Source organism: Aureobasidium pullulans, assembly GCF_000721785.1.
Source record: "Aureobasidium pullulans EXF-150 unplaced genomic scaffold scaffold_1, whole genome shotgun sequence".
Classification (NCBI taxonomy): Eukaryota; Fungi; Ascomycota; class Dothideomycetes; order Dothideales; family Saccotheciaceae; genus Aureobasidium; species Aureobasidium pullulans.
The window spans coordinates 1004811-1018191 of NW_021941021.1; the positions used below are offsets into that span (position 1 = coordinate 1004811).

The following is a 13381-nucleotide window of genomic DNA, read 5'->3' on the forward strand; positions in this document are numbered from 1 at the left end:
ATGGCGAGCCAGACTTCAGTGAAGATGAGTCAACAATTGGGAGACGAGGAGGATTCGATAGGAAACAAAAATGCCACACAACTAAGTATTGAGTCGGCCGTAAGAGCGTATTCACGGACAAGGGTTTGCCTATTGAGGTACGCAATCTGTAGCCCTGGAATAGATATAGTCGGCGGGAATCCAACCGGACGATAGCGTAGAGTCTGTTGTCGGACCGGAGAGGAAAGCGACAGAAGAGGTGAGTTGCATGAGTCGTGGTGAGGGTAAGATGAAGCGAATTCCGGAGGCCCAGGCATGGAGCAAGAGGGTGAGGAGGGATGTTGATGCACGGATGCAAACGGCAGCAGCTACCGAAAGCTCGGACACCAGATCGCGGGTAGGGCTCAGTTAGGGTTGAAGCGTTGATTGGACCGGCGCACGCCCATGCCCGCCCAACTACGACATGCAGCGCACACTCAGGTCGATGCATTCCTCTCTGCAACTCGAGTCGAGAATCGAGATAGCTACCGCACACAACCGCAGCACCCGGAGCCGGATATTGACTCGATAGTCCATTCGAAGAGGACCCTTAGTAGACGTCTGGACTGCGCCGCACAAACGTCTTCGCCTACACCGACGACTTGTCTCCTAGGCAGGCTTCACCAAGAGACCCCGCATCCGGAAGGCACGAGACACAAGGCACAAACATGGCAGAGCGAAGGTCGTGGGCATCATTTGCTGTATGAGCGCATGGCCTGTGTCGGATGCGAAATCGTATGGCTGACTGGGACTCGCAGCCCGCTGACTACGATTACCCTTCCGCCACGGCGAGCCCTGACGATGCTGCCGCTACTGCTGCTCCAACACGAGTAGACAGGCTTCGTCGCGTTGTTCAAAGGAACAGCGAACTGAGACGAGAATCCGAAGAGGCCGAACGTAACGCCAGATGGGCCCCTCCGCCCTCGCGCCTGAGACGTCGCCGCTATAGGAATCTCGACGACCAGTCTCCTCCGCGTTTCACCCGCAACACGTCAGCTCTCGATCAGCCATCCTCTGACCTCGACGAACCTAGGCAGCATAATGTTAAGAGAAGAAAGTTGGCCCATGAGCCAAACTACAAGTATGGTCATTACGGGCAAGTCGACCCTGGCAGGCTGAAGCTTGAACTGGAGAGTTGTGATGGCGAGGTACACAACGAAGAGCGCAGTGGCATTGATTTTGGCCCCGAGAACATCCTCAAGCACGATAAGAGCGTCTACTGTTCTCGTGCATCCAAGTGCAATATTGTCTTGCGTCATCACGATGATTCAACCTTCTGTTTGGAAAAACTGTACATCATCGCTCCTGAAAACGGCTTCACTGCCCCGTAAGATGGTCAAGTCCACGCCTCTCTAATTCTCTGCTAATACATGGCAGAGTAAAGGAGGGTCTGGTCTATGTTGGTATGAGCCGAGACGACCTTCAGCCATACATCAACAGCTCCACCCAGCATTATGACTACTTGAACCCACCTAGAAGTCCGCCATCACGTCGGATTCACGATCCTGTCCGTCTTAGTCTGCTGGAAAGTATGCATGATCCCGAGGTTGCGCGTGCCATGAGGACACGCAGAGGTGCTGGCTTCTTCTCGCCTGTTGAATCGACAGCAGACGACCAGTCTCAAGACAACGATGATCCTGAAGATGCATGGAACTCTATTCCGACAACCAGAGATGCATCTTGGCCACCAGTGGATCCGAGTAGACCTGTTCCGGGCACAAGCGACATTGACGGTCGTAATTGTGACGAGCCTGGAGATGCAAGAGACTCTCCAGAGGGACATATAGTAGTCTTGAGTGACGAGGAAATCACTTGGCCTGAAGACCCCACGAGACCGGACGTACTCGCCGACAGAAGGCGTAGAGAGCGAAACTTACGCGAGTACGACGACGAAGATATCTGGGATTCCAGATACCGTACAAACTTTGCCCGCCTGCGTAGCATGCGGCAGCCGCAAATGTCTGCGGAGCGAACAGAGGCGGCTCGGTTGAGCCCAGAGCCTGATCAGTACAAGAGCGACACGGTCGCAAGGGCGAGGTTCAAGATCAAGGACAATAGGCATCGAATAGCCATCAAATTCGACCCTCCGGTGTATGTGGCACAAGAAAGAGGTAGTCGCAATCTCACTGACATTTTGAACAGGTCTGGAACTCATATCTTGCTCAAACTACAGACGCCTTATGTCAACAAAAACATCGACATACAGACCGTCATGGCGACTGGCTTCGCAGGGCCGCGGTACTTTCCCGTGGTTCAATTCAAATGATGGCTGTCCGATCGAGGGTCGTAAGAATAGTAGTACATTTTCAGCAAACCCTTGAAGGGTATCATCTGCGGCTGGAAGAGCCAAAACCAGTGCTTTCGTACCTCGAAGAAGACGGTGCAGGGGAGCTCGAGCCTGTACTGCCACCCCAGCCTCCGCTGTTTGATCGATTAGAGGCACTGCGTGAGCCCCTGTTGCCTGCCATGTAACCTGCTGCTGCACCAGCGGCAGCTCCAGCGCCAGTGCCAGTCCAGAAACCGGGTCGCCATCCTTGACCATTCTGTGTGCCATAGTTGCGACCAGGCGCTGACTTTCCATAAGGTGTGTAGGGTGGTGGTGCATCGTCTATCTCGAATTAGCTTTTACCAAATACCTTGCTCGGGAGGTTTGTCTTACCATTGTTGTCATCGCCACCGCCCAAGCCACCTCCGTAGCCATTGTTTCCGTGCGGAGGACGTCTGTTGTTGCCCCTGACGCAAGAATCCCATACTCCATAGAGAATCATGCCCGCGACGACTAGAATATATGTCAATACATGCAGACTGCGAAGAAGAAATGATGAACTCACATGTGAAGAAAGCCCAGAAGATGAGCTTCTCGCCTGTCGAGGAAGGTCCACTCCTATCATCCTCGTCCTTCCTGTGGCCGTACTTGCTCTCACCCTCCTCAGTGAGCACAAGCCTGTAGCTTACGCCACAACTTCCCTTCAACACATACGGGTCCTCGGGCGAATCGTAGCCTTCGCACGAAACGTCCGTACTGCCCAACTTGAACTCCGGAGGCAGAGAAGCCTTACAGGTCCATTGAACATTTTCGTCATCGTAGTCGGAGCCGGCGTTGGTGCAGCGCATGACGTCCACTTCATACAAGCCCCGTGCATTGCCACCCATGCATTGTAATTGAGGAATAGGGTTGCCACGACGAGCGCTGGTCTTTTGGCCGGCGCGCAGAGTGAGACTGGAGATTTTGGAAAGTAGGACGCTGTCGGATGGTTTGCGGAGGGCTTGAGATAGGTTGATGCCTGAGAACAGGGCTAGAAGGAGAGCGGACAACCGCATGGTGGCTGATTTGACAAGAGCTTGCAGTCGATGGAATGTCGAGCAAGCGATGCAGTGCTTTTGTTGTATTTCTGATAAGTTTATGAGTTTGTTTTCGCTCTTGAAAAGTGGCGAGGACACGGTGGCAGTGCCGTTTGGAAAGAGTGGCTGAAAGAGTCAAAAGCTGAAGTGGTTGCCTGGCTGCGAGTACTTTCCAGAATGGATGACGATGTTCAGCACGCTTTGACGTTTCTGGTCGCTTATCGCTATCTGCCCAATCACGCGGTGCTGCAGCCAGACTACAAGTCGCAACACTGGCCTTTGTCGACTATACAATGAAGCAAAGAATTACATACTTGTTGCACGAAGCCGGTGGTGTCGACCCTGAGACTCTCGATGTTGGTAAAGACTCGATAAAATTGCCGGGACTCAAGGCCGCCAAAGAATGGAGAGTCACGCTCGGCACTCGCGAACTGCCAAAAGAGGTATGGAGATGCCTCCTTTCCGAGCTTGAAACTCAATTACGATCATCTCGAGACTATGGAAAACAGGCTAACATTCATTCTTGAAGGTTTCAAGTGTCCTAGAACAAAGTCATGAAATACACATACGCTGGTCTGCAGAGTGGAATTACGATGCCGTGACACCTTTCTCCTCGAGAGTCCCTTCTGGCTTTCACATTTTCTACACACCCGGAGAAAATGCGTCTTCGTACGTCTGATTGTTCTACCTCTGTCCGGGTTCCTTGCTGACTTTTTCAGGGATACTCTGTGTCCGCTTCTAGGTCAGATAATTGGTGATGCTGTTGAATGTGCATCCGTAAAGGTACTGCCGCACCCTACTCCGATGCATCGTCCTCGAACAAGGCCCAATGCTGATTCTGCTCTTCCCAGGAGTCATTCTCAACACCACCGATATTATCTGAGCGTTTTGCCATGTCCGCAAAGTACCAGTACTACAAGCCACTTGCTCGTCTAACGAGATTCATCGGCTACCTCTCGTCGACGATGTGCGACTCGTCAGACGTCAGCTGTCACTCTCAGGTTGCTTCTCTCGCCCAAGCTAGCTCTCTGGATCTCGACTACGACATGATATCACATGCTCTTCGCGTCACCGCTTACTGGGATTGGGCCGTTGCGGCTGATGGCAGTCAAGGCGTGTGGGACGAAACTTTGCATCTGCAACCTTCTTCAGATGCTCTCGAAGTCGGCATTCTGAATGTTGAGAAGGCTAACGAAGAAGGAGAAATTGCACTTAGTGGTTTGCTGACGGTGGTCGGTGAAGACACAAAGCCTAGTGCTACGATGTTCTCCTTCCCAGCAAGGCACCATGCTGTGTCGAAACAACCAGAAGAGTTGAGTTTCGAAACATCATTTCGCCAGCCCACCGGATTGCATCCTGCTCTGGAGCTCAAGTTCCCTGCCAATGCACTCATACAGCCGGATGAATCCTGCGCGCTCCATGCCTACCTAACTCTGCCGTCATCTGTATTCATCGACCGCTACCAACTATCAGACCCTCTGTTCCTCGCTTCGCAAAACCTAATCGCTCTTCGCAGTTTGAGTGGTGCCACAGATCTCGAAGCTCCTGTCTGGACAATACCACAATGGGGCTCTGCCGCTCTACTCGAGCTCGCACATCCAGAGACACCTTCTGTCAACAATGATACCTGGAGCGTGATGGTACCGCTACACACTCGCTATATGCTCCCTTCAACAGATGGCACACACACCGCACACATCCCCTGGCCAGCAGTCTTCTGGGCCTGTGAAGCAGAAGATGGATTAAAGATGTCTGTTAACCCATTCGATCGAACGAACATAGGCTACGATGGACTTTTTGGACCAAAGACATTGTTCCATCATATTGGTGCTTCAGCTGAGACGAAGACACTGATGGAGACACTCGAGGTCCCCGTGTTGGACAAGACGAAGACTGGTTTTGTAGAGATTGGCACGGGAGTGACAGTGCTGCTTGGATTCTTGTGGGTATTGTGGTCTATGATCAAAGGAAATACCAAGGCAACTAGCGAGGCTGGAAAGAAGGAGTGATGATTGGCATTTTCAATCAAGAGTAAAAGTGTTGTTACCTATCATGAACAAACCATACGAATAGCTCGCAACTACTTCTGGTATCGACATAGCTTGTCCCATATGGTGATGATTTGAATGACCATCAGGAGAGTGGCGGGCCTCTTTCTCCGACGTGATCACACTACTTTTGGAGGTATTATGTATTTCTACAGCTACAAACTCTTGAGGTCCTCGACTATTTTTCTATAGTCATAAGACTGCGTAGTCCTGTCCAAGCCAGAGTTGTGGAAGCTTGACCAATTCCCTGGATGCTGTGCCAATACACAACGCATCTGCACAGACTAAGTCAGGAACCGACGTTTGCATACGGATTTGCGAGATACGTGACAGGGGTATAATTGATCCTCGGCATCTTGTTTAACATAAGATCTAATATATAGAAGATTCTAGAATAGAGTCTCGAATGGTCAGGGGGGAAGAGAGGTATACTTGCCATTCCAGCATGAGAAGGAACAGCCGAAAGAGCTCGACAAGCTACCTCTACTTATCTGGGTGTTGATGAGAGGAGGGAAATCGATTGAGGTGGAAATGCGATTGGGAGGTCTCCGATATATATGGTGCTATTGATCGATCATGATTGATATCAAGCAATCGAGTCGAGTGGAACTGCAAATGGCTGACATTACGTGGACGACGAAAGGACACGTATTCATACTGGCATCAACGACTGCTGGTATGGCATGATACGACACACGCAAGATCTCGATAAACACAACGGATGTCTGTACAGAAAGACCGAGGGACGAGCTGAGGTTAACAAAAGATAGCAAGGGCCACTCGGGTATACTTTCCATGTGACAAAGAGCCGCGACTTCCGTGTTTGGGCAGCCTGACATGCCGTTTCGACCCATCTAATTGTTGTACACGCATCAAGTCATGGCCGAGTTTCGTTATGGGAACAGTCAAGTCACATTGTGTGTTACGGAAATCATTGCTAAAGGCCGAGGAATGGAGGTCAAGTGTTGGAGCGCACATGGCAAGTAGAAAGACACGTGATAACGACAGCGGAAGCATGTGAAAAAAGGGCCCTTGACGCGCCTTCCAAGTTCCAATAAAGAAGCTTCAATGGGCATGTGCGCGTCGGGTAGAGAAGGTGGAAACGAATACTCGAAGTAGGCGTTTTGGATCAAGGGCTCGACGATCGAAAGAAAGTGAGGCTTTGGTCGTGCTAATCGAAAGGAGGGACTCTTTTTGCGTGCCTGGGAATCGGTGAGCTTGGGCCTTTTGCGGAGCATCCTGGCATTTCAGTGACGTGGGTTGGATTTTCTGCATAGCATGACTGAAAGGAAAGAGCGACGACGAGAAAGAGTTTTTCGACCATTGCGCTGCTCCTTTCCGACGCGGATTGTACACTGTCCAGCCCATCTGCGTCTTACTTCAACAACCAGTCGCGCACCGAGACACACACGGATTCATCATCGCGCCCAGAGACACACGGAATTTACTAGACAAAAGACGCATCGCGCGCTTCGCACTCGGCCCTGGTCTGAGGCCTGACCTGATCTGACCCGACACCTATCACTCACACGACAATGCTTACTGGCTCGAATACACGATAGGCATTCCATTCGTGCTCTCTCACTCCTGCTTTCCAAGCTTATATCAACCAAATCGCTACCACCTTCCCTCGTCGACCATCGCGCCAGATACGCTGTCAGCATCTACCCGCTCCTAGTGACGACGAGTCTCAGCCATCGCAAACGACAAGATGCAAGCTCAGGCACGTTCCCGCAAGCGTGCGGCCGACGGCAGTGCCCCAGACGCTTCCTATTCATATCCCCAGCAGATGCAGGATGGAGCCTTCGGCGCGAATGATCCTCTGGCTTCATACCGTAATCCTCTCTCCAACGACGTGAACAACGCCTTTCCCGACTTCCCACCCTACGATAACTCCGTCAATAACGCGAACGCTGCTGCCGCCAACTTCTTCCCTCCGCAGGTGTCTACCAGCCAGGCTCCCACCTATCCTCCCGCTGTCGCACCTCCTTCGAACCAGCTCGTCCGCAGGAATACGAATCAGCAAGTCGCTCGTACACCGCAAAGGAACCAATGGAGTAACTTCGCCAACCAGCCTGACCGCGTATGGGAGGACATGGAGCATGAAGAAGAGCAGGACTTGGACCAGAAGGCCGCTATCGCGAAAAAAGACGCCCAAGCCAAGCGCAAACAGATTCCACCATTTGTACAAAAACTGAGCAGGTACGTTTGCCAAACATAGCGTCCGCTTGCAGGAATCTCTGCTGACTCATTCGCAGCTTTTTGGATTCGTCTAACAATACCGACTTGATTCGATGGTCCGATGACGGTAACTCATTCATCGTGCTCGATGAGGACGAGTTTGCACGCACCCTGATTCCGGAACTCTTCAAGCACAACAACTATGCCTCATTCGTGCGACAGCTCAACATGTACGGCTTTCACAAAAAAGTAGGCCTCAATGCCAATTCCATGAAGGCGGCCGAGAAGAAAGTCAAGGACCCTAGTGTGTATTGGCACGAATACTTCAAAAGAGGCCGCCCGGATCTGCTATGGCTGATTCAAAAACCCGCTGCCAAATCGTCAGGCTCTAAGAGGAAACGAGACCAAGATAAGCGCGAACCGGGCGATAGCGACGATGAGAACAAGAACTCGCCTGACACAGGAGATGGAGCTGCAGGCTTGATGACAACCATTCCACGACAGGACATGGGCACTTATCGCGCCGAATTGCAAAAAATACAGCGTCAACAGAGTGTTATTTCCAAAATGATCACGTCGTTAAAAGACCAGAATGAGCAGTTTTATAGGCAAGCGACTGCCTTCCAGGCTCTCCATGATAGGCACGAGAACTCTATCAACGCTATCCTCACCTTTCTGGCAACCTTCTACAATCGCAGCTTAGATGGTCATGCTGGTCCTCCAAATCTTGCGAGTTTCCTCAGCAGTGCATCCATGCCACAACAGCCTCAGCAGCAAGGAAGTGTCTTTGACATGAGCGATGACACCATGCATGAGAGTGGTGCGAACAACATGAACAACCAACAGCTGCAACGCTACCAAAAACGGCCATTGCTCCTGCCTGCTCCCGGTCCCCAAAACCTGTCTGCCTCGCCCTACTCCAACGCAAGTCCCTCTATCCGTTCTTCCACTAGTCCTGGTCCCACGCATCAAGGCCCGCATGCAGCACAGTTTGGGCCACAGCCTCCTCAACAACGGCCGCAACAGTCGCATCAACCGCAACAACCACAACGAGCCTCAGTGACTCCGGTGATCAAGGACGATGCGCCCACGCCCGACTTTGTCAACCAATATCCGGAAAATGACGATGTAATGAACCTCATCCACAACGTGAATGCCAGCAACTCGCCCAACAACGGCGGTGCTGCATCAAACTATGACATCAACTCCGCCTTGGATCATCTGCAGACCATTAACAACACCAGCCCGCTTACTCCACAACAGCGCGAAGACGTGCTCTCAATGATAGCAGCGTCAGGGGCCACAGGCGCGGGCGCCAGCGCCGCTCAGCCCGGCGCCAACAATGCACTTATGATGCCAAATCCACCCTCAATGCCATCACTCAACCAGATCCAGCAGAATACTGTGCATCTCGACATGCTTACCAAACTGCAAAAAGAGCAAGACTCAAAGGTTGCAGACTTGACAAGTCGCTTGCAACCGCTCTCTCCTAGCGGCTCTATCCCGGGCATTGCAGCTGGCTTCGATGATCTAGGCAACACTAGCGAGTTTGACATCAACAGCTACCTCAACGACCCCGAAGGTGAATACTTTGGCAATTTCGGCACTGATGGAGGTGTTACTTCTGCGGCTCAGCAATCCACCTACCCTACCGCGTCTGCACCAGCACAAGATGTCAGCAACGATCTCGGCTTCGACTGGGACTACGCACAAGCAAACGGACTACAAGATACAGACGATCTGTTCGGCGAAAGCGGAGGCGGAGGAACAGGAGATGCCAACAACGGCAATCTCGGCGTCGACGATCGCGGTGGCAGAGTAGTCGGCAGCGTCAGCTCTGCAGGCACAAGCCCACCAGATGCAACGAACAAGCAAGGCGAGGATGATGAAACACCCAGTAAGAAACGTAGAACGGGCAACTAAGAACGACCCTCTTCAATAGAAAAAGATGAAGCACAGAACCCTAGATTAAGGGCTGCATTTCTTGGCCAAATGGGAGGAGGAGGGTGCGAGAAAGTGGCTGGCTAGACAAATAGCTAATCAACTATTTTATGCAGGCTGAACAGGCGTTTTATGGCAAGATGGATGGAGTGAACCAAGGGGGAAGGTTTCATCGGAGATGAATCAATTTCTCTACTCGATTAGAAGCGTCCCATCATCAATGGCGTTTTCGACTTTTATTTCACATTCTTCTTTTTACTTATATCCTCATGTCTCTCTTTCGGGTTTCACTGATATGCTCTAGATGCTATCGTCGTTGTTGATACTTCCATTGTTGCTTTTGAGACACGATAAGAGGCCCCTGCACATAAATCACATTTCACACTTTCTCCTCGTTGACCCCTTTTTACGTGTTCTGTGCGACTCTGTGATTTGGAGAGAACATCGAGGTCACATCGGTCTCTTGTAGGTCGGGATGAACTACTTGGCCATAAGACATCAATATACTCTTGTTGATGGTGGTAGGATTCGTTCAGGAGAGCATGCCATAATGCCATGTTTCTATAGACATCGGTTTGATTCAAGTGTCAAATCATCTCTTCTTTTAATACTTTCTTGAGACTCTGGTCTTAAGAGTTGTGTGGATGAGATTCAGATTTGGTTTTATTGGTCTTCACATCGAAGTTTGCAAAATGGACACGAGTTGTCACGACGGTGGTGGGTCGTCTGGCTTCGACGCTCTCAGATGTTGGAAAATGATATAGCGCAACAACGCAATGATCTACTTGCTCAACATCGGTACACCAGGTGAATATCTACCCAGGGGCTTATCAGCTGAGATATTGGATCATCACATTGCATGGAAAGGCAGGGAGACAACATTGATGGTCGAAAACCATGGTCAAGGGTATCACCCTGTCACGACCCAGGCTTCGGATGACCTTGAGAAGAGTGCCACCATTCCTTATACGACAAAACCACGTTAATGGAGCTCAGAGAGTAAGCAATTCGTAATAAGAGAGTTTGATTCAGAGAATGGTATGATATCTAGAACGCCGAAGAAATGCAACGAATAACCCCCTTTGATCCTGGCCATTCTATCAGGCCAACCCTCGAAACTCCTCGTGATATACGCTTGGAAAGCAACAGTCATCTGCGAAGTATCATCCTCATCTTTCACGTCTACTTCCATATTTCCCTCTTCAAGCGAATAGCTCATTTCTTCTTTCTAAGAGTCTGACCTTCACCGGAGAAAAAGTGCTGCTTCTTTGGCTCCTCCTCGGCATCCTCCTTCTTTGCTGGCTTGGGCTTGATTTCGTAGCCGAAGAAGAGCTTTCCTGGTGGCAGGCGTAGGGGCTGAGGGCCGTTTCTACGGGCTTGCGTCTGGGCTACACCGGGAATGCCGACAGTTTCTGCAGGTGCTGGAGTTGATGTTCCGGTGGAGGATGGAGTTGCGGTTTTGCTACCCTTCTTTGGCACGAGACGGTGACCAGCAGAGATAAAATGTGAGGCAGCTGCTGCATGGCCTGTTGCTGCATCTGTGCTGTTGGGGGCGATGGCGGAGTAGTTGATGGCTTGGGCCATGGTCCCTTGAGTGTGAATGGAACCGCCCATTCCCTTGACTTGTGCAGGTGTTGAGGTACCGCTAGTACGCTCAGGCTCCTTGTAGCCGACAGGAGCGGCGAAATCGACACTCAAGTCAGTCTCTTGGACACTGATGGAATGTGAATCCTTGTCGGGTTTTACTTCCAGGACGGCGATCTCGTGAATCTGGTCGACGTAGCTGAAGGAGAAGACGTCGCCGACTGTAAGACATGAGTAACTGCGGAAGACGTTCTCGAGGACGGCCTTGGGGTCGGAGATATCGAGGAAGGCGGGGCTTTGAGGTTGCAGCTTGATGAAGGTGCCGGATGGGAGGTCGGTAGACTTTATCTGGAGGAGATCACCGGGGTCGAGGAGGAGCGAGCGCATGATCCAGTAGGGCAGATAGATCTTGCCTTCTTCAGCAGTGAATTCGAGCACACCGGCATGCGTCTTTGTTGATTTTGCGCCGTTGATGAGTTCGAAGAGCATGGGGTAGGTGATGTGTAGCTGGGTGAGCTTGTCCAGAGCAGAGGCAGGCAGATAGACCTTTCCGCCGTGGATGACATCTTCACGGTCTGTCTTCATGGCGACAGGGTAGCAGCGGTAGTACTCATCGAAGCGGCGAGGGCGGCCGCCTCGCGACAGCATGGCCTGGTTGTACATGGCGAGAGGATCGTTGCGATACTGATGTGATGTTAGCGCTGGTCTTGTTGTTACGAATGGTCAACTTACCATGACAGGCAGATGGATGTGATGATGTCGTCTTGGGACTGCTTTGTCAACCGGACAGTCAAGAGCGTCTGGCTGTCTTGTGAAAGTCTGGAGTCCGACGATGACGAAATCCAGGGTCGCGTTCTCTCTCGACTTGTCTCAATCGCTCTTTCCTCTTCGAACCATTACAATTCTTTCGAGGTCCACCGTCGCTGGGCAGGCCCTGCGTAGTAATTAGTTATAGAAATCGGTACGCATTAGCTTTAAGCCACCTTCGCTAGCGCTATTAGTCTCTCGAGCGGGGTAGAGCCATACCTAAGCTCTCGTGAAGCCTCTCTATCTCCTGTATATAGCAGCAACTATGTCGTCAATTCTAGAGCCGTCGTCGTTAAATATGTCGTCTATTCCCCCTTAGTCTTATCCATTAATCTTAAACGAGTTACTCCCCTCTATCGTAGAGCTCTTCGTAAGGCCGCCGGTGCGCGAGATAGTAGAGCTAGAGGTAGGGCCTTCTCGATCGAAGGGTAAGGGAAAGCGTAAGAGTAATAAGTTAAAGCTAAAGCAACCGAAGAGGCGTAAGGCGCTAGCGGAGCGTATAAATGATACGGATCCGACGGTCGTCGACTCGGAGGAGGAGGAGGAGGACTTAACTAATTTTAATGTCGATGTCGGATAGAAGTTCGTTATTTAAGGTCTTAAGGCTAGTAGTCGCATGCTGCTACCGTCGGCAACTAATCTTAGCGTAGAGAGCGTAGAGAAGTGCTATTAATGTCTAATAGATAGTTAGCTTAAATAGGCTCTTTAAAAGTTACCGCTAGAGAAGGGCGCACTTCTCGATATGTCTATTACTACGAACTGTCCCCTCCGAGGGATTAAGAAGTAGTCTATAGTAATAGATGCTACTAAGACCGAGAACTATTAGACTAAGGCATTTAAGCCTATCTTCGAATACTTAAAGTCCTACCGTCGTTAGATAACTAGCGACAGTCGGATAGTAATAGAAGTTATGCTAACCTAGGAAAAACTAACTAAGATTGCGAGTAAAGTTAATAAAGGCTCTACCTTATAGAAGGCATAGAACGCTCGGTTAGGGACCCTCGTCGACTAAGAAATATAGCACTTATTACAGTTAGCTGTCTAGTTACACCTAACCATAACCCCTAGCCGCTAGGGTGACCCTAACCTTAGCCGGCCGCTTACTAAGCGGCCGTACGGAGTTGCTAAGACTGCTTACTGCCTTCTACGACTCCTCCCTATTACCTCTTTATCTCCTTATCTACGTCTCGTTATATAGCTTAGACCCGTATCTACGTATTGTTACCTACTCCCGACTCCGCCCCTTAATAGCACTCTACCTTAGAGTATATGCTTACCGATAGCAATACCTGCTCGTATAAGGGTAACGGGAAATACTACTAGATTAATTAGTAACAGGTCTATTACGAACTAACTACTCGGATGTTTTACTACTAGGCCGCCGTATTAGACTAGTAAGAGCTAGGCGTAACGCTTTATAATCCTTCTTAGTTTGTTAAGGATTAGAGTATAAGACTTAA

General features: G+C 50.6%; 5 protein-coding genes across 5 annotated transcripts; 3 read left to right on the forward strand and 2 right to left on the reverse strand.

Moving 5' to 3' along the window:
* Nucleotides 1-481: 481 nt before the first annotated feature.
* M438DRAFT_341227 (uncharacterized protein) lies at nucleotides 482-1511 on the forward strand. Its single transcript, XM_029904456.1, has 2 exons — nucleotides 482-719; nucleotides 777-1511. Exons 1-2 carry the CDS (start codon nucleotides 687-689, stop codon nucleotides 1347-1349), a joined length of 606 nt encoding a protein of 201 aa, XP_029765658.1. The 5' UTR covers nucleotides 482-686; the 3' UTR covers nucleotides 1350-1511.
* A 551-nt stretch (nucleotides 1512-2062) lies between these two features.
* On the reverse strand, nucleotides 2063-3465 carry M438DRAFT_341228 (DUF1183-domain-containing protein). Its single transcript, XM_029904457.1, has 3 exons — nucleotides 2850-3465; nucleotides 2678-2797; nucleotides 2063-2626 (listed from the first exon to the last, which is right to left on the reverse strand). Exons 1-3 carry the CDS (start codon nucleotides 3337-3339, stop codon nucleotides 2346-2348), a joined length of 891 nt encoding a protein of 296 aa, XP_029765659.1. The 5' UTR covers nucleotides 3340-3465; the 3' UTR covers nucleotides 2063-2345.
* A 188-nt stretch (nucleotides 3466-3653) lies between these two features.
* On the forward strand, nucleotides 3654-5369 carry M438DRAFT_262390 (PIG-X-domain-containing protein; the record flags this gene model as incomplete). Its single annotated transcript, XM_029899814.1, has 4 exons — nucleotides 3654-3803; nucleotides 3890-4029; nucleotides 4080-4143; nucleotides 4215-5369. 4 exons carry the CDS (start codon nucleotides 3654-3656, stop codon nucleotides 5367-5369), a joined length of 1509 nt encoding a protein of 502 aa, XP_029765660.1.
* Nucleotides 5370-6736: 1367 nt separating this feature from the next.
* On the forward strand, nucleotides 6737-9512 carry M438DRAFT_379516 (uncharacterized protein; the record flags this gene model as incomplete). Its single annotated transcript, XM_029908872.1, has 2 exons — nucleotides 6737-7610; nucleotides 7667-9512. Exons 1-2 carry the CDS (start codon nucleotides 7120-7122, stop codon nucleotides 9510-9512), a joined length of 2337 nt encoding a protein of 778 aa, XP_029765661.1. The 5' UTR covers nucleotides 6737-7119.
* A 1094-nt stretch (nucleotides 9513-10606) lies between these two features.
* Nucleotides 10607-12341, reverse strand: M438DRAFT_341231 (ubiquitin fusion degradation protein). Its single transcript, XM_029904458.1, has 3 exons — nucleotides 12141-12341; nucleotides 11847-12048; nucleotides 10607-11798 (listed from the first exon to the last, which is right to left on the reverse strand). Exons 2-3 carry the CDS (start codon nucleotides 11847-11849, stop codon nucleotides 10746-10748), a joined length of 1056 nt encoding a protein of 351 aa, XP_029765662.1. The 5' UTR covers nucleotides 11850-12048; nucleotides 12141-12341; the 3' UTR covers nucleotides 10607-10745.
* Nucleotides 12342-13381: the final 1040 nt, after the last annotated feature.